The following is a 26387-nucleotide window of genomic DNA, read 5'->3' as shown; positions in this document are numbered from 1 at the left end:
CTGGAGAGACACTAAAAGCCTTAAATAAAACCTAAAATGAACTGGAAGAAACCATTTAGGTTTTTCAAAAATTTGACAGGGTCCGTAGGCTTCCAGAAGAACCAGATTCGGTACCACTCTGTGTACTAAAGGAAATTGCGGAGATGCCCGCACTGTCTATGAAAAGAAAGTGCGATCCCCTGAAAACTTCGGAAAAAAAAGAAAAGAAATCCCACACACATCAAGTAAAAACCAAAAACGAGAACAAGTTTCTCAAGTCAAAGACAAAGGAAAACCAAAAACCAAATTCAGTTCCCCAGTGGAGTCGCCAATTTGTTGGCCGGATAAATCGATCTTGCGGACAAGGCTGATCTCCCTAGTATCAAAAGATATCTAGCAACAAGTAGACAATCAAATCTACCTTTCTCTAAACATATTGTGATTCATTAATAAAAACTATAGAGGCGTTTAGACCCTGCCTTAAGTCCAACGCTAGTTTGTAGCAGCCATTCATCAACCGTCCGAAAGAGTTTCTATTTGAGAACTTGCAATCACAAACAAGCACACATCAAATAACACTTGCATAGCTAATATCATAAATCATGTTCATTATGGTGATCAAGGAATCCATAAAATAAACCATAAAACACAGATTATTGAGAAAAATAAACTTATTTGTATTAACTCTGAAGTAGAAGAACCTTACAACCTTTGGTGCCTTGATGTTGAACAAGCTCTTCCTCGGGTCCAAAATAGGAACCTCCTTTACTTTGACAAGCCTCACACTCTTCCAAATGAGATCAAAGAGTTATGTAATCTCTCCTCATAAAAGCTCAATTAGGAAGACTAAGTTCCAGCAGCATTTCACCTTAAAAATATTCAGCTTTCAACCTCTCAAGTAACCAGTCCAATGCTTCATTTTATAGTGAAGAGGAAGGAGGTTACAGGTCCACCTATGAAGGGATAGAGTCCTCCTTCAAAGGGATAAGCTCCTCACATCAAGGGGTTAGCTCCTTAAGATATGGGATGCATGAACCTTAAGGGAGAAAACTTGCCACCTCAAGATTCCTTCCAAAAGCTTCTAGAAATGACTCAAAGTGAGTATTTAAGAATATACTTGTGCCTTTTAAACTTTTACAGGCGTCCACACCCATAACACAGAGATAGAGTGGTCAGGTGTGCAGGGAAAATGAGCTTCAAGTGCGGGACCACAGGTAATGCTAAGAGAAAGTACAGAACTAGAGTTTTAGAGACTTTTGAGGACTTTCTCCTATTTTTAAGGCTTGATATGAAGAACTAAGGCTTAAGACTTGCAAAGGAGGAAAGCATGAGTGGTAATGGACTCACATAGATTGCAGAATGTCAAGGTGATGATTTTTTGTGCAACAGGTTCATGGTGTTGTTATATGATACTTACATTATAGATCTTATATGTTATATAGTACTAAATAATATCCTGGTCTTGCTACCTCAGTATTAAGGACTTTGTTCTTGGTTATAAATGTCATATTTTTCATTTGATGTAAAGGTCATGTAAAGACTTATGGTGTAATAATTGGAATATTCAGTCATGTATGGACTACTGGGGACAAGTTAATTATGTAACTCATCCCATGTTTGGGATTCTATGTAATATGTAACCCCACTGCATTGGGATATTTGTCAATATTAGTTATTGGTGATAGGAAAATTCATATCTAGTTCCTTCGTTGTATATCTTCAAGAAATTTAGCACGTGCTCAGGGGGAGCATAGTCTGCATTCAATGATCAATATTCAACAACACTTAACTATGTGATCTACAACATTTCATTGAACACTGGTTAACCCTTTTCCCTTGATATCAAAGTGGGAGAGTAGCTTGGTGTTTGGAGAAATCTTTCTTGGAGAGCGACGTTGTATATCTACAGGTATCTACAAATGATTGGTAGCCAAACACCATCATGGTTAGGATCAAGTCCAAAGGGGGTGATTGTTGGCATTATGACAAATTTGTTTTCCTTGATGGTAACACACTTGATGAAGTTTGTCAACATGATGTTCTTACAAGCCAATACACATGTAACAGAGAGTTTGGACAAAGGCATAGTAGTCGAGAGATAGAAGAATGATGAATGTGGTGTTTTGATAAATACACATGTGTTCTGTGTGGAAAATCCATGTACATATGTGGGTGTGGAGAAGAAAAAACCTGTATAGTTTCTACATCATGGTATCCTAAATACCAGGGATATTTACCATGGTATTGGCCCATAGTAATGAGCGTGACAATAGATATGTTATCCCATCTAATAATACCATCGACATTGCTAAGGATTTGTCTAGTGGTATTTGATAAGTCTTAAGCTATACAAGGAGATGAAGATCAAAGTGTTTATAGTGCAAATAATGGGCTATTGATGAATTTTTTTATTTGAAATAAGATTGCACAAGCAATGTGATGTGAGATGAGATCTTGTAGATATGAAATGACTACATGATTTTCTTATGGGTTTATTTATGATAACAATGTTCTAGCATATGTTTGTTACTTGGTTTGTCGATATTTGGGTTTTGCGGAAGTTATTATGTGAAGTGAAGGAATAAGTCAATAATTACAAATATGTATGCAAGTTTGTCTCATAAAAGGCACATATATACATGGGTCTACCTCTATATAGTTGTGTACCGATTCTACATGATTGACATATCTGTGTGCAGATATGCTTCCTCAAAGATGCATATATAAGAAGGTGTATTTTGTAAGGGTCACTTACATATAAACTATGTGCAGTTAATGATGTCTTATTAGTGTTGTTGTGATTGTTGTTGTCTATTGATGAGCTCTTCTTCAGAATAATCTATATGTGATCGTTTTTATGAAGGTGACTAGTTTGTGAATGAAATATTGAGCTCATATGCATGATCTGTAAGTAGCTTAGAAGGCTGTGATGAATGATACATGCATGTGATTGATTTTAGCATTGCAGTGAACCAAGCTGAGGTTTCAGTGCTTTGAGATACGTACGCGGGTCTATTTCATTGAAAGTGCATATATACGTAGATATTCTTAATAACAATAACATATATATTTGACATATTGTTCATTACGTTTTGTAGTCGTAGCAGTTGGTTTCAGTAACAAGGTATGGGTTGATGATTGACAATACACTCACATGATCTGTTTTGGTTTAGATTGATTGCTTGCAATAAGATTAATGATTTATTTGTTGTAGTCGATTCAGTGATTTCATAAAGGTAATGGGTCTAGTATGAAAATTTAAGGTGGCCTACAGGTTGATTAGGTACATCCAATTTGAAACTTTCAGAAAGGTGATCCATAAGGAATTGAAGATAAGGGGTTTATAGCTCCCTTCTAGTAGGTGCTCAAAAATGAGAGAAGGTTGTAGAATTCTATAGGTGGGTTTCTGTGTATTACTATTAGTCTATGCCAGCGCAAGATTGTAAAGAATATATATTTTTTTAAAGAATAAATAGACAACAACATAGGTGATTCTTTTCCCACATTAGGTTTCCACTTAAAAATCCTGGTGTTCATATGTGTTGATTTATTCTATTTTTACTGCAATTGTTTATTGTTTAACTAATGCCCTGTTAGCATTATGATGCATTTGTTGTCCTTGAACGCAACTCACTTGTAACAGAACAAGTATACGGTAGCTAGATGAATCTACAAGTCAGTTCAGAGGTTACATAATGATGGAATAGAATACCGGAATGATGGGTCAAAGGTTTACCGATTAGAGTCAGAAGTCTGATACTAGTGAATATTTGAAAATCTATACGTGGGTTTGTCAAGCCCAAGTCGCGTATACACACGAGTTTGGTGAAGAAAATTAGAGTATTTTTTTTGCACCATGGTATTCTAAATACCAGGGGTCTTTATCATGGTATTGGTCCATAGTAATGAGCACGACAATAGATATTGATCCCATCAAAGATTACAACCATAACTAGTATAGTTTTAACCCGTGGTATTGGATAAGGGCTAAAATATATAAATAGGTGAAGATAAAAGTCCTAAGTGTGCAAGTGAAAGGATTTTTGATGAATACTTCAATCTGAAGTATATTTTCATTATAAGGGCCATAATTGTCACATAGATCTGAAATAATTGTGCACCAATGAATACAATGATGGATCAGGATCATGAGAGCTCAAATGAATTTTCATTGTATGACCTTCTTATGGATTGAATAGATCTAAGTACTAATACGTGTTTTTATATCTGAATATTATGATGTGGCTCTTTTTGAAGTTTTGAAGAGTTGTGCAATTTTAGGTCAAAAATTGTAGATCTATACACTCGTTGGTCTTGAGAAAAGCGTTTATACACATGGTTTCACTTCTTCAAAGTCGCGTATATAAAGTAAGCTTTTTTATTCATAAACAACTGATCAAAATGATCAGTGTTGTTGTTTCTCTGTTGTCTTTCAATTATGTCGTCATGTTTATTTGGGTTGAGTAATAATGTTTGAAGTAGAATTGATTGAATGATGAAGTAGAATTTGTTTACATGTTGATTGGTTGAAGAGATTATTCATGCTACTGACAGTATGGGTCTTCTATAAGATAACATAATATATTAGAATTTCTCTGGTCAACTCTATTTCTGATTCACAATTACAAGTTTTCATTTTTTAGTATATTAATATCTATACGAGGTTTTCTCTACAGAAAAGAACGTATACACACGTGTTTCCTTAAGTGAAGTAGCATAAATATTTTTGCATTTGAATGATCAGGGTTGCAGTTGATTCTTTGTGTTGATGTAGTATTCAGAGTTCAATTATGTGTACTAGTTATAGTGAGCTGATTGTTCTAGTTGATTGGTTGATGTTTGATTAAGTGTCAGTTGATTGGGTTTCAGCGATTGGTTGATTCTGTGTGTCAGAGATTGATGATTGTATTATAGTATGATTGAGCATAAGTGTTGATATTGGATCTAGTGTGCAAATTTATGAAACATGGTCCATGTATGTTGCTGAAGGTTGGAGCCTTTAGTGAGGAAGTCGAAGCCTCCTGCCAGTAGTAGTCGGTGATCCGATTAGGGGGTTGGATATCATTTCTAGTAGGAGCTAGAAAATGAGGGAAGGTTGTAGCCTTCATGAGGTGGGTGCTTGCTTACTCATATGAGTCTCCACCAGTACAAAAATGTAAGAATTTATTGATATTAATAAGTTTTGAAGACTGAGACAAAAACAACGGGGTTTTTCTCCCACAATGGGTTTCCACCCTAAATCGTGGTGTTCATGTGTGTCACTTATGTGTGATACTTTATTCTATTCTTACTAAACTTGTTTACTACTTATCAAATGCGTGATAAATCTCTTACATTTTGGTTGAATTTTAATAGACAAAGAATTATGTTTTTTTTTTTTAAGTTTACTGAGCATACAATAGTTTCTTTTACAACAGATGTGTACATATGCAAGTTGGGTTTAGTCAAGTCACATATACATTTCAGAAAAGAAAATTATTATTTTGATTTTTTAGAATACTAATTCAACCCCCCCCCCCCCACTTTCTTAGTATTTTTCCTAACAATTGGTATTAGAGCATGTCCTTCAAAAGAAGCTTGATCGCTTGAAGGAATATCTCCCAAGATGAGCAATCAAGACAGAACGACATCTATTAGACCACCACTCATCAACGAAAATAATTTTATATATTGGAAGACAAGAACCATATCATATCTTCAGACTCTTAGAGCAGATGTTTGTGCAATTGTTGAAGGAGCTTACCAATATCCAACTGCAGTTCTCCCAAATGTAGCATAAAAGAAGACTTATGAAACCAATGCCAAAGTTGTCAATGCATTATTGGGAAGTCTGACAGAATTAGAATTTGTCAAGGTTATGCAGCTAAAAGCAACAAAAGAAATATGGGACATAATCATTCAAAGCTATGAAGTTGATGCGAAGGTAAAAAGTGTTAAACTCCAAACTCTTAGAATTCAATATGAAAATATCAGAATTCATAATGATGAAAGTATTGCCAGATTCTTTCTACGTATAGATGAGATTGTAAATAACGTCAAAAATATGGGTGAATAAATAAAGGACACTACTTTAGTAGAAAAAATCTTAAGATCTCTAACTCCTAAATTCGAGTCAAAAGTATATGCCAATGAAGAGAATAAGGATCTACATAGTCTTACTATTGTTCAACTTCATGGAATCCTAACCACTCTTGAAATGAGGAAAGGTGGTCCCTCAGAAGTCCGCAAATCCGCATTTAAAGTGTTGGAAAAAGGAAAATAAAAGTAAGAACGCAAGGAATCAGGATACATATAAGAGGAAGATGAGGTGAACTTTGTAAAGAAACTTCAACTGGCCACCGGAAAGTTTAGAGGTAGGCTTCCCTTCAAATGTTTTTCTTGTGGTAGAGTTGGTCATTATGCTGCTAAATGTCCTAATAAAGACAACCATGAAAAAGGGAAGGATACTGTAAAAGGTAATAGGAGATGGTTTAACAATAGAAGAAGTTATTCCACTCATGAAAATAGTGATGGCTTGTCAAATAGTGAAGAAGGTGAATTTGATCAAGATCTTAAATTACTCATGGATTTTGAGAAAAATACTAATGATTCTAGTGATAAATTTGTGGATTCTTTAGAGGAAAAAGATTTCTTTGAAGAAATTACTCAAGTCAAAATTTTCTTGGTAGAAGAGAAAGTAGCCATAGATAATTTGAAGCATCAACTCGTAGAAAAGGAAAAGCATAATGAGAAGTTAGAATGTGAAGTAGTAAGTCTAAGAAAGGAACTTGAGAAAATAAAAACTCTGAATCTTAGATTTGTTAAAGGATCTGAAAGCTTAGATGAACTTATCAAAGTATAATTCTCTCCTCTTATGAAGACAAGTCTTGGATACACTGGACAAAGATCTCCAACATAAAAGTTTTCAGCCACCACTGAAAGCTATGTAAATGCAAAGAAAACCAGTCAGCAAAGCTTCAATAATGCAGCAAAAATCAGTCAGCAAAGCTTCAGTAATGTAGAAAAAATCAGTCAACAAAGCTTCAGTCCTCAGCAAAAGAATAAAGGAATTCGACAGATCAATCATTTTCACTCCAATCAAAGGATGAGAAACAACAAAAGCACCAGTCAAAAGGTAAAAAACACCAGAAGATTCTATGATCACAAAAAATTCTTCTTTAATGGACAATGTTTCTCATGTGATATGTTTTTTCATGAGGTTGTTCAATGTGTTTCATACAAAACTATCATGACTAGAGAAGAAAGAAAACAAATCAATGAGACAAGAGTCAAGAAGAATGCTTATAATATATTCTCACCTCTTATAGATGAAATTGAATTCTCATTTTGCAATAATATTGGACATGAAGAATCTAAATGCATGAGAAAATTACAACCAACATCTCAAAAAGAGAAAATATCAACAAATTCTAAGGTATGGAAAAGGAAAGAGTTACAATCTGAAACTTTTGGAATACCATTGTTTGCATAAGGACAAGAAAATAAATGCTACATTGATAGCGGCTGCTCAAAACACATGACACATGATGAAGATAAACTTATTTCACACAATGCTTTAGAGAAATAAAAGAATGTCACTTTTGGAAATGACTCACCTGCTATCATTAAGGGTAAAGGTTCCATTTTTCTAAAAGAAAAAGTTAAAGATAGTAATGTGATGTATGTTTATGGATTAAAGCATAACTTTTTGAGTGTCAGCCAAATGTGTGACCAAGTAATGATGTGGTATTCTGATCACAAGAATGTGTGGTTCGTGAACTTGACACAAGAAAGACCCTAAAAAAAGAAGAAAGAACCCCGAGCAATATGTATATATTGAAAGGTGGCCAAGAACAATGTTACCTAGGAAAGGTAGAAGAAAATGGGTTATGTCACTGAAGGTTGGGACATCTAAGCTTCTCTCAAATAAGAAAATCAAGCACGCTCAAAGTTATTCGTCATCTACCCTACATCACCATACCATAAAGTACCATATGTAAGTCATGACAATTCAGTAAGAAAACAAGAGTTGAATTCAATGCCAAAGAAGGATCAACAAGTAAGCCTCTTGAACTTATACATACTGATTTGTGTGGATCAATAAGGAAAAATTCACCTCATGGAGAACATTACTATATCTTATTCATTGATGACTTTTCTAGAATGTGTTGGATTGGTTTATTGAAGCTCAAAGATGAAGCATTTGGTAGATTTAAAGTACTCAAGGCATTAGTTGAAAATGAATTAGATCTAAAAATCAAATATCTAAAATATGACCGAGGAGGATAATACATATTAGATGAATTACTTGATTTTCTAGGAACAACATGGCATTAAAAGACAATTTTCTATAGCTAAAACTCCTCAACAAAATGGTGTGGCAGAAAGAATGAATAGAATTGTTCAACAAATGGCTCATGCTATGCTTTATGAGTCTCGGACTCTTGACACCTTCTTGGGTGAAGCTGCACACATTACAATAAATATTCTCAACAAGCTTGATGTTCATGTGTATAGTGATAAAACTCTGTATGAACTTTGGTATGGTATGCCTCCCACTGTAAATCATTTCAGATATTTTGGAAGCAAATGTTTTCTCAAAAATAATGATGAGAATGTTTCATCAAAAATAATGATGAGAAACTTGGTAAGTTTGAAGCTAGAGAAGATGAAGCAATACTTATTGGTTACTCATCTAGAAGCAAATGATACAAATGTTACAATAAGAGACTTCAGAAAATTATTCAGTGCCGTGATGTTGTGATTGATCAAGCATGCACAAGGCCCAAAAAGGTAACATTTGAAAAAGAGTATTATGATGATGAATGCTTTCCCACATCAAATCACAATGATATAGAAGAAGAAACTGATGAAGTAGCAAAAGAAGATACATCAGACAAAGAAAGGGATCCATCTAGGCATGTTCAAAAGAATCATCTAGAAACTCAAATTCTAGGAGAAAAGGAAGCTAGGGTACAAACAAAAAGAACCATTTTAGTATCTTTTAGTTATCTAGAATTATTATCCACCGTTGAACCACAAAATGTAAACCAAGCTAGTAAAGATGAATGTTGGTTGAAGGCCATGAATGAAGAAGTTGATAAAATTGAAAACAATGATAGTAACTTGGGAATTGGTTCCAAGGCCTCATGATAAAAATGTTATTGGGACAAAATGGATATTCAAAAATAAGTTGAATGAAAATGGAGAGGTTATTAGGAACAAAGTTAGACTTGTTTGTAAAGATTATGCTCAACAAGAAGGTATAGACTTTGAAGAAACATTTTCACCAGTAGTGAGACTTGAAGCCATAAGAATGTTTCTTGCATTTTCAAGTTTTTGAAATTTCTAAGTTTATCAAATGGATGTAAAATATGCTTTCTTATTTGAGATCTAGAAGAAGAAGTATATATTGAACAACGAGAAGGATTCATTTTGGGGAATGATGAAAACCTTGTATGTAAACTCAAAAAGGCTTTATATGGGCTAAAACAAGCTCTGTGGGCATGGTATTATCGTCTTAAAGAATATCTTCAAAAACAAGGTTTCACAAAAGGATCCATGAACAACAACTTGTACATAAAAAATTACGGTGATGAACTGCTAATTATTGTTGTTTATGTCAATGATATCATCTTTGGCAGTAATGACGAATATATGAACCAAAATTTTTCTTTTTTTATGCAACAAAAAATTGAAATGTCATTACCTGGGGAACTAACCTATTTTCTTGGTCTACAAGTGCAACAAGAAAAATATGGCATGTTTCTCTCACAAACAATATATCTCAAGAAGATTTTGAAGAAGTATGGCCTGCACGATTGCAAACCTGTATGTACTCCCATGATGAAAATATGTAGCCTTAGTTCTAACGATGACTCTCCCACTGTAAACCAACCAGAGTACATTTCTATGATTAGAAGTCTACTTTGTCTAACTGATAGTAGATCAAATATCATGCATGCAATTGGGATTGTTGGATGTTTCGAAGCCAATCCAAAGGAATCACATCTTCAGGCAATAAAGAGAATATTGAAATATCTCTAAGGAACCCAAAAATTTAGTCTAATATATCCTAAAGATGCAGATATTTCCCATCATGCATACACAGATGCAGGTTGGGCTGGAAATGTTGATGACCAGAAAAGCACTAGTGGAGTTGCATTTTACATGGGGCCCAGATTGGTACCTTGATTGAACAAGAAACAAAGTTTCATTGCCTTATATATAGCAGTGACAGAATATGTGATTATTGTAGCTTGTTGCACACAACTTCTTTGGATGATGCAAAAATTATAGGATATAGAATTCAAATGTTCTCCACCGATATCCATCCTATGTGGTAATACAAGTGCTATTATTATTTCGAAAAATCCTGTTATGCACTCTATGATCAAGGATATTTCTATTAAGTATCACTTTCTACGAGAACAAGTGCTTACGAAAAAGTTTAAATTGGAGTGTGTTCTCTCCAAAGAACAAGTTGCTGATATATTTACTAAACCCTTTCCTGGAGAATCATTTGAAAATCTCAAATAGAAATTGGGGGTTGTCTCTGCCTCATTTTGTTATTAATTTAGTCTACTCAGTCTACAGGTGAAAATTGAGAAGGTTGTTGGCTATAGGTGGGTTTGATGTGGTATAGTCACGTATATAAATGAGTTTCTTTGTAGACAGTCATGTATCTTTTTCTTTGATAGAAAAAAGGTGGGGCAGGCTTAATATTAGTCTCTGACATGATTCTAACAGTTATGATTTGATTTTTCTTGGTCTAGTGTTGATGAGTATAGTCTGCATATATGGTATTGAGTTATGTTTTTCTCATTTATATTTATTTGATTAATGAAGATGCTTTAATGAATGAGTTGTTGAAAATGAATAGGTAGCATAAGTTCAAGGGGAGCATTAGCCTTGTAGAATATAATACATTGTTGGCATTATGGTTGATGAATTATGCTAAGTTTAAGATCTTTTGGTCTCAATTATTAATGTTATATATATCATTTGATGTAAAGGTCATGTGGAGACCTATGATGTAATAATTGTCATATTCAGTCATGTATTGACTTTTGAGGTCATGTCAAATATGTATCCCCACTTGGTTGGGTAATTGATGTACGTATGAGTCCCTGTTTATAGAAAGGTGATACTTAGTTAAGTTATAGATTCATCTTCATCATTTGGAAATACTTCTGAAGATTCAGCATGTGCTCAAGGGGAGCATCAACAATATAATGCAAATTAACTCCAAAGCGGGAGCTTTGATCCGCTCTTTTCCCTTAATGTCAAATGGGGAAATATCTTGGTGGTTTATGTATCTAATAGGTTTATATAGGTTCAGGTAATGAACACCAACATGGTTTCCATCAAGTCCAAAGGGGGACATTATTAGCATTATGATGCATGTGTTTTCCTTGATGGAAACTCACTTGTAACAAAACAAGTATATGGTAACTAAATAAATCCACATGTCAATTCAGAGGTGACATAATGATGTAATAGAATACCAGAGTGATGGGTCAAAGGCTTACAATTCATAATCAGAAGTTTGATAGAAGTAAATATTTGAAAATCTATATGTAGGTTTGTCAAGGCCAAGTCACGTATACATGTGTGTTTGGTGAAGAAAAGTAGTGTATGTCTTTTGCACCTTGTTATTCTAAGCAACAAGGGTCCTTACCATGGTATTGGCCCATAGTAATGAGCAAGACAATGGATATTGATCTCGTCAAAGATTACCACTGGAACTAGTATAGTTTTGACCCGTGATATTGGATAAGGGGTAAACTATATAAAGAGGTGAAGATCAAAGTGCTAAGTGTGCAAGTGAAAGTATTTTTTATGAATGCTTCAATATGAGGTATATTTACATTGTAAGGGACATAATTATCACATAGATCTAAAATAATTATGCAGCAATGAATACAATGATTAATTAGTATCATGAGACCTGAAATGACCTTTCATTGTATGATCTGCTCATGGGTTGAATTGATCTAAGTATTGTCAGTTGATTGGGTTTTAGTGATTCATTGATTCTTTCTGTTAGATACTGATGATTATATTAGAGTGATGATTGAGCATAAGTGTTGATACTGGATCCAGTGTGAAAATTTATGAAACATGGTCCATGGATGTTGCTGAGGGTTGGTGCCTCCAGTGAGGAAGTCAAAGCTTCCTTCCAATAGTAGCTGGTGATCAGATCAGGGGGTTGGAGCTCCCTTCCAATAGGAGCTAGAAAATGAGTGAATGTTGTAGCCTTCATCAGGTGGGTGTCTGCGTATTGTTATGGTTCTTCAGTAGTACAATAATGTAATAAGCTTCCGATATTAATGGGTTTTGAAGACTGAGATGACAACAGCAGTGGTTTTTTCGCACATTGTGTTTCCACCTTAAATCTTGGTGTCGATGTGTGATACTTTATTTTTTTCTTACTGCAACTATTTACTACTTATGAAATGCTTGATAAATATCTTACATTTTGGTTCAAGTTTAACAGAAAAATAATTAGTTTTTTTACAATTTTACTGAGCATACATTATTTTCTTGAAAAACAGCCGCATATATATGCTAGTTGGGGTCAGTAAATTCGCATATACATTTTAGAAAATAAAATTATTGTTGTGAGTTTTCAAAATAATGATTCACCCACCCCCCTCTCAGTATTTTTCCCAACATGCCTAATGAAGGACTGATACACTAGTTCAAGTTAAAATGATGAATAAGTAATTCAAAAGATAGTTAATTATATATACATTGGTTGTCTGCCTAATAGTAGCACACATATGTAGGTTTACTTTATTAAATTTGCCTACAAAAATATGAATATAAAATAAGAAGGTCAAGTAAGTTTTAAAATATTGATTCACCCCCCCACCCCTCTTAGTATTTTTCCTGACACCAAAACCGTATGACAATCCAAAGCTTAACCAAAGAAAAGAATCCCATCACACAATGGATATCTAGAAATCACAAGGCAAAGATGAAACCACTATCACACATGGAAAATCCCATGCCAATGGCAACAAGAGAACCAAATACACACATGCATGTACCATTCATTCCAAAACTAGCAAGGGAATCACACATGCAACTCAATACCTACATCTAATCCGGCTTTAGCCACTTGATCCAAATCTTCCTTACATGATCCTTTCTCTCCATTGCTTTATTTCTCTTCCTTTGCCTTCCTTTCTCCAATGCTAGAGTTCTCCAAGAATTCTCTAAGTGTGCAAGAGTATGAGTGAGTGAGAATAGAGAGAGAGCTCCAACCCAAAACTGACAAAAGGTTGTGAACTAATCCTTAGAAGCCTTTTTATCAATGAGGCCCCTATATTTCTTCAATTTCCTCTAATTTTCCTTTAATTTTCCTCTCATGCAATTATGTGACCTTTCACCTTCCTTTTCTCCTATTTTATGTTATTTTCATAAATAAAATTCCAATTAACGCCTATTTGCCTTTTCAAACCCTTTGCTAATTTATTTAGTCACAATAAACCAAATGAACACCCACTAGGATGATTTTCCCATCATTCAGCATGGCCTATATGTCCCATGACCTTGTTCTTTTTTTCCTTTATTAACATTTGTACATGAACTGTTAACTTGAGCAGGGAAAATTTTAAGGATGGAAAATTATCTTGAAATTTAAAAACATTGGCAAATCTCACTAGTCCCTAATATGCAAACTATAAAATGTTTATTGATATATTTGTAAAATTATTCAAATTTATAATTATTTTATATATATTCTCTATATAATGTTGGTGATTTTTAAGGAAAAATACTTTTATATTGTAAAATTTGGGCGAATAATTTTTAGAAGAAATGGAAATTGGCGAATTTTTTTTTTTTTTTGGAAAAATCATGGAAAATTAGCCCATCTACAACAATTAGCCCCTAGAATTTTCCATGAACTCGGGGCTATTATAGACCCCTCCCCCCTTAGGGAAACATCATTCTAAGTGTTCTATGACACCTATGACCAACAAGTTGCTAAAAACCAAAACATGCTGTCCATGGAGCTTAATAACCTACCTTAATGCAGTGTTTACAATGAACAACCTGTTGAAAAGAAAAACCAATATGACAACCATACTGCTTATTGGAGATTTATAGCACAACCCATTGCAATTTTTACAACAATAAACATATATAGATATATACATATACCAAAACTCATTTTCCTTCACAGACAAATAATGTAGGATACATATCCTGCATCTAATAATCCATCTCCCATGTAGCTTCATTGGGTCCAAATGACTTCGACTACATGTCAACTAGCTCGATTTCTCAGTTCTAGAGCATGAGTTTTTTCCATTGCAAAATCACTGAGGTTTTGAATATAATTCTCCTTCTAGATCCACCTACAATATATACCAATCAATGACATGATCAGCATCTTTGACATATCTTTTAAGAAATGAATCATGGAAAATATCATGGACTTTCACTATCAGAGGCAGTGCAAGTCTGTAGCCCATTCATCCAATCCTCTCTAGGAGCTCAAAAGGCCCACAATATTGAGGTGCAAGCTTTTCACATGATCCAATCCTCAATGAACTGTTATTAGGCTTGATGCGCAAGTACACCTGTTCTCCAACTTGAAACTTCGTAAATTCCTTTTGTCGATCTACATAACTCTTCTGCCTATTTTGTGCTACCTCTATATTCTTCTTGATAACTTGCATTTCATGTTCCATATTTTTAGGCATGTCAGGCCCTATCAACACCTTCCTCACTGGATCACTCCAACCAATAGCGGTATTACAACTCTGCCCATAAAATGGCCCCAAACAGACTCATCCTGAGTGACTCCTGATATCCATTATTTTAAGCAAACTCTACTAGTGGAAGACACTCCTCCCACCTCCTCTACTAGTACAAAACATACATTCTCAACATGTCCTCCAAAATATTTTTGACCCTCTATGTCTTTCCATTTGTTTGTGGATGATAAGTTGTACTGGAGGCCAACTCTATACCCAAACCTAAAAATAACTCCTTCAAAAATTTGGAAGTGAACTTGGAATCTCTTTCTAATACAAACTTCTTAGGAATACCATATAACCTAACTATCTCCCTAATGAATACTTTGGCTACCTCAATAGTTGAAGAAGTAGACATAACAACTATGAAATGAGCTACCTTTGTCAACATGTCAACCATAGCCATGATGGAATCATGTTGTCTAGATGTCCTTGGTAATTTTTTAACGAAATCCATGGAAATTCCCTCCCATTTCCATTTCAGAATCAGAATCAATTGTAATAACCAACCTGGATGCTTACACTCTACCTTTACGTATTGAAAAACCAAACATCTAGCCACAAACTTTGCCACTTCCTTCTTTGAGTTTGACCAATGGTAGAACTTATTCACCATTGTAAATTTCTTATGATATCCCAAATGACCTAAATACAGCTTAACATGAACTTCCCTTAAGATAAGCTTCTTAAGCTCACTATTGTCTAACACATAAATCAAGTCCTGAAATTTGACCAAGCCATCTTTCATGAAATTATAGTCCACATCATGTTCACATTTACCATGCTATTGTAGCATATGCCTAAGCTCCCTATACCTATCATCCTATTCTACTGCATATAAGATCAGATCCTATAAATATGTCCCATATGAACTCATAGTTGCTATACGGTTTACCTGTATCATTTTGCTTAGAGCATCTCCAACCATGTTCTCCTTTCACTTCATGTACCTAATCTCAAAATCAAACTCACTGAGAGTTACCAACTATTTATATTTCCTAGCATCCATATTGGGTTGGTCAAACAAGTACCTTAGCGTAGTGTGATCACTCATCTGAATGAACCTCCTCTGAAGAAGTTAGTGCCTCCACATCTTCAATGAATGAATGATTATTGCCAACTCAAGATCACATGTCACATAGTTTTTCTTGTGATCCTTCAATTTCCTTGATTTGTAACATACCAATTGTTCCTCCTTCATCAAGACTCCACTAAGTCCTCTCTTACCGACATATGTACACACCACAAAATCTTTATCCTGATTTGCAATCTTTAGAACTAGACTATTTGTCAACAACTGCTTCAACTTCTCAAAACTAGCTACACATTCCTCTTTTCATTCAAATTCCTTTCCTTTTCACTGAAAGGATGTAATAGGATAGAGAATCTATGAGAAATTCCTAATGAACCTCCTATAATAACCTACTAACCCCATATATGATGTAACCCCATCCACATTTCTAGTAGATTCCCATTCCATTATAGCTTTGATATTTTCTGGATCCATTGTTGTGCCTTCCTTGAAAACCACATGTCCCAAACAATGGACCTCTTTCTAAAAGAAACTGCATTTCCTAAGCTTGGCATACAACTAATTCTCTATTAGAAGTCTTGATATTGTTTCTAATGGTTCAACATTCTCTTCCTCATTCTTAGAATATCTCAATATATAATCAATGAATACAATCACAAACTAGTCGAGATAAGGATGCAACGCATTATTCATCAAACATGTGAAAGTAGTTGGACCATTATCAAGACTGAAACCAACTACAATAAACTAATAATGCCCATACCTTGTCTGAAAATAAATCTTGTAGATGTCATCTTCTTTGATCCGTACCTAATGATAACCTGATCTCAAATCAATCTTTGAAAACACCATTTCTCCCTTCAATGGATCAAACAAGTCATTGACCCTCAGCAAATGGTACACTTCCTTAATCTCCACCTTGTTCAAATTCATGTAGTCAATGAATAACCTGATAATAGCATCCTTCTTCTTCACAAACAACACTGGTACACCCCAAGGCGACACACATGGCCTAAAGTATCCCTTGTTAAGAATTTCCTTCAATTACAACATCAGTTCCACTAACTATGGAGTCCTCATCTTGTAAGGTTCCTTCGATGCTATTGGTTCCCCTAGTACCAACTCAATAGAAATGTTCACTTCCCTATCAGGTGGAAACTCTAAAATATGTGGCGGAAACACATCTTGAAACTACTGTAAGACTAACTACCTCTTCAATACTTCTACACCTTCAACATCCTTACATTTATCACTGGAGATATGAACTCCAAGTAACACACATCCTTTTCCTACGACTACACTTCGCCTTCATAGTTGTAACCATTTTGGATAATGTTGGCTTCTTCTTACCCAATAATATATTTTGTTCTCCATTTTCATGCAAGAATTCAATGACCTTTTCATAATAATTCACCTTAGTCTTTTAAATATACAACCAATGCATATGCAGAATCATACTCTATGATCCAAATTGAATTTCTTTCAGATGCATTGATGTAGGCATACCATTTAACTCAAATGCAGAAAATCTTATCCAATGAGGAACTATTTTCTTAGAGCCTGTAGCTAACTACACTAGCTTATAAGCTATAAACTATAATTTCCCTTGTAACCAACAAACTTGCAAACCTCTAAACCTACAAACTTGTAAACAACCAAACCTGCAAACCTAAAAACCTATAAATAACCAAACCTTAAAACCTACAAACATGAAAAATTGTAAACAACCTAAAATGAAGACTTGCAAACTCGAGGTCTTCTTCGCTTCGGTGGCCATTTACGTTTAGTATTTTCATTTGCTTTCCAACCTTTCTTAGATTTTGTCTTAAGCTTCGATTTCTCATAATAGTGTTTGAACTTCCCAATTACTTCTTTCAGTGACTAAGGTTCATTATACTCAATTGATCATTAAAGGCTAATGGAAATCCATGTAAAAACCTTTGAATTTTCGCTTTCTCATCCTTAAGTTATGACACATACCTCAACAACTATAGGAACCTGGTTGTGTACTCATCATATGATATCGATCCCATCTTCAGCTCAAAGAAGTTCTTGGCTATCTCATCATAGTATCTCTCTGACAAGTACTTCTTTTTGAATAGTCTCTTGAATTCATTCCAACTCAACTCTTATGTCCTGATGTCTCTAACTCTCTTCACATATTCCCACCAAATGTCTTCATTCCATTTGAGGCTAAAAGTAACTATCCTAGCCTTCATGTTCTTTGTGTAATCTTATAGATCAAACCATTTCTTCATTCAAAGCAACCATGCCTCTCTATATTCCACCGTCTTCAACTCTCCACCAAATGTATGTGGCTCAAATTTCTTGAACTCATCAGAAAAATATCCCTTATCACTCCTACTTTAGAAAGATAACAATGATTATCGTGATACCTATCTAACCCAGAACTAGACTACAACCCATGTCCACTTCATTTCCTATCAAGTGTATCCAAGGACCTGCCATATCTAAACATGTCATCCATGTGCAACCTATGACCACCTTGAGACCGGCTACCATATGCTCCATTAGCTCTGTCCTCCTATCCATAATTGATTCGTGTATGTCCATGTCTCTAGAATTCTAACAAACTCTGAAGGATAACTACCTTGATCTTTGCTTGTTTCTCCTGTTCCCTGGTAAGTATTTCCTACAACTGAATGATATTGTCATTATCTACTTTGCAACTTCCTATCTATGCCTTCAAAATTCTCAAGGTGTCTGCTATGTTAGGAGAGTGCCCATCATCATGCTACTCATTTGATTTATAAGGGGAGTCTCATGAACTCTAGTCCACCATTTTTCTAGTAATTTTGATCTTCTTATTCCTGTAATTATACCATGTCATTGTAACCAAAATATAAACATAATCAACATACCTCAATGTGGTTTAAGGGAGGATAAATCATATGCAAGATCAACCATATTAGCATGATACATATATATACATAATCATATCAATATACCAACATCATCTCAATAATCATCACAATTATCATGCATGACAATGTCAACTGTATACCATGACCTCATGCACAACAACCATAACCATGATAATACATGGAAAACAACATATAGACACCGAAATGCATAAAAAACACATATAAAACTAACATGCATGTATGAGAAACACATTCCACCAATCCAGTCCAAGCATTGAACAATGCTTTGATACCACCATTTAACACCCTTGTCCTAGATTTACCCAAGTTCACTAGTGTACTAGTGTAAACATGTGATGAATAATTACTACGACATGACCTAACATCCTATATTACATTAAGGAAATGGATTCAACAATATGAAATGTTAATAACCTTCATGAGAATATGCATGACCCCGAGGAACTAAACAACCATTAGAAGTGCTCAAACCATGAGTTAACTTGTCTTTTTAGTGATCTCGACTCCAATTTGGATGCATAACAAGGCATGCCAACAATTGTAACCCTCTAGTCACATGGATGACTTTTCCTTCTAGCAAGTGTAGTCTATTATCTTGTGTTCTATGCTTGCAACCCCAGAATCTAAGCCACATTTTTGGGGCTAAGATCTAGAGCTCTGCCCATAACTTGATGAAATTTTCTAGAATTATGAATGACACAAAGACAAATCCAGTAATGCAAAATTTAATCCAAAACTTGACCTAAACAAGCCTAACCATGAAAAACATTTCGTCAAACACATTGTGAAAATGTATTTTAAAGGTTATAAATGCATATCTTAACCTAGGGGTCTCATACTTATTTGAAAATCATAAAGAATGTCTAATGCCCTCTCATAGTAACTGCAATAACATATATTAGGTCATGCATTCATTAACCATTTATTTAGTAATAAAAACATGATAAGAGCCATAACTAGAATTTGTCATGAATCCATGCATACAACCATCATATAACCAAAATAATAACAATGATATAATAACCATAAAATACACATAATAAAAAATATAAATACTCATGAAATATAAGAGGAAAATAGCTCTTATTAACATATAAAAAATCCAACCATGTCAGTGACTTCCATGTACAACCTAACCATAGGTTGGGATGAAGCAAATATTTCTTTCACCCAACCACCCCCGCGCCATATTCCAAGCATGAATGTGGGACTCAAGATAGAAAAAGTATGCTTCCTCAAGTTTTACCACAATCCCACCAAAAATGGTCAAGGAACTCCTAGGCCCGATACAAGCACCTACGCAAGAAGGCATTATCACAATCCTAACGTTACCACTCAATGGGTTCCTAGGCCCAAATAAAAACATACACTACCAGACTTTACTACAATCCCACCAAAACCGCTCAAGGGATTAATAGGAAATAAACAAGATTGGATTACTGCATATTTCTTCACCAATACCTTGAGGAATTTTCCCGTCTCCACCCTCGGGCTTTACCACAATCCCGCAAAATAAAGTCATGAAATCAGAGCTCATTGGGAGTTTTCCTGAGACCACCTCACTAAGTTCCAAAACCATCCAGTAATCCAAAGCTCAACCAAATGAAAGAACACCATCACACCATGGCTATCTAGAAATAGCAAGGAAAAGGTGAAACCACTGCCACACCTAAAAAATCCCATGTCAATGATAACAAGAGAACCAAATACACACTTGCATGTACAATTCATGCCAAAAATAGCAAGGTCATAATACATGCAGCTCAATACCTACAAGTAATCTCATAGTGGCTGCCTCATGTAACTCTTCCTTGCTTGATCATTGCCCTCCTTTTCTTTCTTATCCTTCCTTTCCCCTCCTTTCTCCAATGCTAGAGCGCTACAACAATTCTTTAAGTGTGCAAGCATATGAGAGAATGAGAATAGAGAGAGGGATCAAAACCAAAGATGGAAAAAGGTTTTAAATTGATCCTCAAAAACCTTTTTATTATTGAGGGCTCTATTTTTCTTCAATTTCCTCTAATTTTCCTCTCATTCAATATTGTGACCTTTCACCTTCCTTTTCTCCTATTTTCCATTACTTTCATAAAATTCCAATTAATGCCTCTTTTCCTTTTCAAATCCTTTTCCATTTCCTTTTTCCAATTTTCATAGCCATAATAAACCAAATGAATACCCACTAGGGGATTTTTCCCAACATTCAACTTGGAATGTGTGTGCCATGAACTTGGTCTTTTTGCCTTTATTATCTTTATTACATGAAATTTTAACTAAGGGTTGTTACATTCATGGGTTATTTTCGAAACAATAGAAAGACATGGGTTGAAAATATTGTATATATAATACTCTTATAATGAAGTAGTACAAAGTTGTAAGTTACTAAATCCCCTTTTGAAAATCCTTCACCTTTGGATATTTCATATGGGAAATAATGAGGATTCAGGTGGGATTTCATAGGGGATGCTTTAAGGGCATAAATTTTTTTACATAAAATTAAGTAGATGTATTTGCAATTACATTGTACATTGAAGAAGTCATAGGAAAAATACAAGGATAGGCATGATCAACTCAAAATAGAGAATTCATTTAGAGTGAGAGATAGAGTATTCATACAATTGAACATGGAGATACTAGAGGGTCTTGCTAAGATTATCAGGGCTTTCGAATTGGGTCCTTTCAAGACAGTATACAACATGGGAGGTAATACTCAATCTATTTGTATATGTGTTCATTTACACAGTTGGAAAATGGAATATATTAAAATATATATCTTCCATGTTGGATTAGGAAGAGGATCAAATTCCACCTTCTATAGAGTACTCGACTTTAGATGCCCAATTAGAGTAAACAAAGGATACAATTCTGTTAAGAGGTCATAACTATAATCCATGGAGAGGATGGCCTTTGGCATGTTGGGTTGAAATGGTGATTTTAGGTAAAAGAAACTGGCACTCCAAGGAGAGGGTGGAGGAAACGCTTCCTCGCCTCTGTTAGTAAAGCTTTTTGAGACCAAAATCATCCAAAAATGGGGAGGTGTGATCTAAATTATATCACCATACAATTTCTCATCCATCTTGATTCTTTACGAGTGGAAATATTAGAGGAATAAAGTTATAGGAGAAGTTCTGTCAGTGGGAATATTTTTCAAGAATTGAGATCTAAACATTATAGGGCCATTTTGAGTCCTTGAGTGAGATTTTCTAGGGATAAAACTTTCTAACTCGAGTTCCATAGCCTATGATGTTATTCTACACTTGCATACCTTTGAAATGGCATAAGAAAGACATCAATCAATTCTTGTAAACACAATTTGTGGCTTGTAAAAGTTCACCTATTGTTATTGAACACCATAATTAGATATGATCCCACACTGTCCTTATTACTCATAGGAAAGGGGTTGGCTACTTTAATACTATGAAGAAGAATCTAGAAGGGTCAAAGTTGCAACTCTAGTTGAGTTTTAGTAGTCAAACTTAATCCCTATTTGGTTGTCGAGCTATGTTATAATCTTTCCACTAGGAGGAGAAGGGATTACATTTATTTTTTGTTGCATATTGTTCTACATTACCACATTAAAATGGAGACTGGGAGTTAGGTTGCATAACAATAGGGTTTTAGTGTCTTTAGTAACCTATAGAACCATAGATCTTAGGAAATTTCCCTTAGAGTTTCTTCTCCTTTTTTGCTTGCACTATTTCTCTTCCAAAGAAAGATAGAGCACATAAACCTCCCCTTCTAGGTGGGTATTTCGTCAAAAGGGCTTCCCACATCATATCTTGTCAATAGTGTGGTTAGTGTGCATTTTCATTTTTTTTTTTTTCTATTTTATGCATTTTATCTAGTACATGCATATGTAGAAAATAGATAATTAATAAATCTAGAATCTAAGGAAGCGAACCATCATTGTATATATTCCAATCTATCCTTATGAGATTTGTTGTGGAAAACTATCCAATGGAATATCTGTGGCAGTTTATCAATATATAATACTCCATCACCTTTCAAAACCATGTAAATCATCTTCACATGTTTCATGAATTTGATGGAGATGACTACATTGAGGTCGATTGAACAATTTACCATGTAAATCATCTTCACATGTTTCATGAATTCATTGGAGATAACTACATTGAAGTCGATTGAACAATTTTTGAGAATTTAGAGTGGGGGAGATATAATTTCTCCCATATTTCCCAAGACCACATACCATCGTGAGTGGACATGGAATCTCCATGGTTATGTTAGGTGTTTTTGGGTGATGGCCAAAATCATTATTGCCATGACTAAAGACCACTCTTCAATGCTTACCAGTTTTCTCCAACATTGATACATCCATCCACTCAATCTAAATTGAAAATAAAATAATTGTTGATGAAATATAGCATACTCCAACATAAATTCCCTCTCAACTTCTATAGAAATAATATTTATAGTGTAGTTTCCAATGGAATGGTGAAACGAAGATGATCATTCACCATGGCAGTGGCCATGCCCCCAATTATTTACATATGATTGTAACTTTTATTGTAGAGACCACAAGGCCCTTCTTACTCATATCACTACCACATCATGGTCACATTCACTCAATGTTGGGAGTTGGTTGACATAACACATGGATTTATATACCTATCATACTTTCTACACTTACGATGGATGTGGAATTTATATTAATAATGTAAAGTGGTGATCACAGGATTTCTTAGCATCATGTCTACAAATGACCCATTCCAAGCTCAACCCATCTATTACCTTCACAATTCCATTTCCACTTTTCTTTCATGGTAAGAACATATGCACTACAATCCCCCATTGAAGCCTTGCTCCCTGGGCATACATATATTCATGCAAATATACAAGGCTTATTAACTATCATACAAATTGGTTTGCACTACCCATATGAAGTCTAAGTCTAATCTCACAATATTTTATACATACATACATAGATACATATATACATGTATCTATATTATATATAGATGATTTTTATCATCTTGACATTATTTATAGAGCATTCCCATTAGTGTATGGATTGATTCTATAGAGGCCTTACATAGAAATCCAGTCACTCGAAATCAACTTGTTGAGATTTTCGGTTTTATTAAATTGGGCAGAAATCTCATGTATGTGACAACAATAGGATTAGTTGCTACATTAGCTCCAGTATTTTTTGAGGAGGATTTAATGCATCCTATATTTGTTGTGAGGGAATTTATGATTCAGTTTTATGCTCCAGCTATATATAAATGTAATCTGTAAAGGATTGTAAGAGTGCGTAGAGAAAGTAGAGGAAATAGGGGAGAGATGAGAGCATGTGTGAATTATTAAGATTGTCGATGCCTTTGTTCTGGTGGACGTAGCTCAGATTGGTTGGGTGAACCACGTTAAATCTCTGTGTTATGTTTTTGTGAGGGTTTTGTTTGTGCTGTGTATGTTTATATTTATTCCAGCTGCGCTTTATTTAGTCTAACAAGTGGTATCAGAGCGGCGCAGTGGAGCGTGGAGGGCCCATAATCTACAAGTCGCTGGTTGTGGAGTTGGTGCGCGTGAGAAATCGGCTGAAGGTGGAGTTTCAGCGATTGGCGCGGTTTTAGCAGAGACAGTCACGCTAATTTTAGCGGTGAACAGGCTGGCGCGTTTTATTTTTTAACAGACGCACCAATTGGCGTGGATTCAAATCTGATACTCGCGCCAGAGATCCAACGTTTAGATTGGAGTCGAATCGATGGGATTAAGCGCGCAAATTTTGTGGCACTTATATGGATTTTGCTCTGGCGCGGTTGATCGGTTGTCAGCGGAGCGCTAGGCAGTGGATGTGTTTTAGGCGCGGTTTTTTCACTGTCCAAGAGTGCCCAACAGATTTTCCCTCTCGTAAACTTGCAATTTTGGTTTTTTCTTTTAAAATTGTCATTACACAGTACGACCGAGGCATTTTTTTTTTTAATTTGGAATTGGAGATTGTTTGTTTGATACAACATGGAAAAAACTCAAAGTGCTCGTTTTGAGATCGAGAAGTTTAATGGAAAAAATAACTTCGAGATCTGGAAAGTGAAGATGCATGATCTGCTTGTGCAACAAGGCATGGCGAAGGCGCTGTTGGGAAGAGCCAAACATCCTTACCCCATGATAGATGATGAATGGAATGAATTGGATGGAAGAGCTCTGAGCGGTATTCGACTGTGTTTGGCGGATGATGTTTTGTTTAACATCGTGTCAGAAAAAGCTGCTGCTGGTTTGTGGTCAAAGCTGGAGAAGCTGTACATGACAAAATCCTTGACCAACAGGATTCTTCTGAAGTGACAATTATACAGTCTGCGCATGAAGGAAGGTACATCTATTACTGATCATTTGAATGTCTTTAATACTCTGCTGGTGCAATCAGAAAGCATAGAAGTAAAATTTGAATCAGAAGATAAAGCTATAACTTTATTGTGCTCATTGCCCGAGTCATGGGATCATTTTGTTACTTCTATAAGCCTAAGTACATCAGAAACCATTGAGTTTGATGATATTGTTGGAGATTTGTTGTCCGAAGAGACAAGGAAGAGGTCAAATGCCAACACCTCTACATCAGAAGCAATGATGGCTAGAGGTTGTTCGAGAGAAAGACGCTGTGGTAAGAACAGCGACTCACGATCAAAATTGAAAGAGAAGAAGAGTAAGGTAAAGTGCTGGTTTTGTGGCAAATCGGAACATTTGAAAAAGGACTGTTGGAAGAGTTAATGCTAGTAATGGAAGTTAAATTGCGCAAGAGTCCATTGTATCACTAAAGTGATACCATCTCAGTTCATTTATTTATATGATTCTTAACATGTTACATGGTCATCACTAGGCAACATTTTTAAGGACAAAATTGATAAAATATTAGCCTTAACAAATCTAATTATCCTCTTAAATAACATTATCCAAAGGAAGATTCATGTGCCCATTTCCTTAATAAACCTAATGGTCGTTTTGAAAAAAAAATGCACCAGATTTCCTTTTCCTCATTATTATTGTTTTATCATCTAGATGGAACTTCAAATGGAATCCATTTTCGAATTCGAGATATGCCATTTTCATAATTTCTGTTTGCACAATTTATGTATCTACTAGAATTGATTAAATTATTTGAAGTGAGGAAATAAAGTAAGTTGCTCCATATTTGGAAAGAGCTATGAGACCCATCACACATCTCAGTTTTCTTATAAATTTAAGAATTCGAGGCCATTAGAAATCAGCCATAGAGGCCATCATGTAAATATTATTTTCCAACAGACACGTGTTAATCAATTTCATATGAGCTAAAATAAATTAGCACATATATCTATCTAAATTTTATGGTAGTCCAAAGAATGTTTGAGCTTCCACGATTAATATGACACTGTGTCTCATAGCAGCCTCAAGAATAGGACAACTTCAATGTCCAGTTTCAGGTCTACACACACGAATACCTCCAAGTCTTATTAATCCCAATGAGGTTTAAATTTGAGCTACTCAAACATCATAATTTACAAGTAGGATTGTTAATAACAAATATTATTTTAAAGGGAAGGCCCAACTTATACCTTTCAAATGGATTTCAATAATTCATAGATTCACTAGTGAATATTTTCAAAAATTATTTTAGAAATTTTGTATGGACTCTTTTTATTAAATCTTCACCATAAAAAGTGGCATTTATTTTGGGAACATATTTATATATTGGGTTGTTTAGCCTGGAATGATATAGAAAAGCTTTGT

General features: G+C 34.9%; 1 protein-coding gene across 3 annotated transcripts in view; it reads left to right on the top strand.

Moving 5' to 3' along the window:
* LOC149182489 (agamous-like MADS-box protein AGL8) overlaps window positions 1-26387 on the top strand; it is a 152232-nt gene that overhangs the window by 66507 nt on the left and 59338 nt on the right. The window contains exon 3 of one of the 3 annotated variants that reach the window (XM_089418526.1): window positions 4969-5090. The exons of 1 other annotated variant lie outside the window; for it this stretch is intronic. In XM_089418526.1, the coding sequence (XP_089274652.1) occupies window positions 5064-5090 (27 nt within the window). In that variant the 5' untranslated portion in view covers window positions 4969-5063. Of the gene's footprint in view, window positions 1-4260; window positions 4348-4968; window positions 5091-26387 lie in introns of those variants that run through there. One more of the 3 variants, XM_089418525.1, reaches the window with a different exon arrangement.

Source organism: Pinus tabuliformis, chromosome 3_2 (assembly GCF_031772625.1).
Source record: "Pinus tabuliformis cultivar Carrire ecotype Pingquan chromosome 3_2, CPIR1, whole genome shotgun sequence".
Taxonomy (NCBI): domain Eukaryota; kingdom Viridiplantae; phylum Streptophyta; class Pinopsida; order Pinales; family Pinaceae; genus Pinus; species Pinus tabuliformis.
The sequence above is the reverse complement of the archived record's forward strand: the minus strand, read 5'-3'. Positions and strand labels throughout refer to the sequence as shown.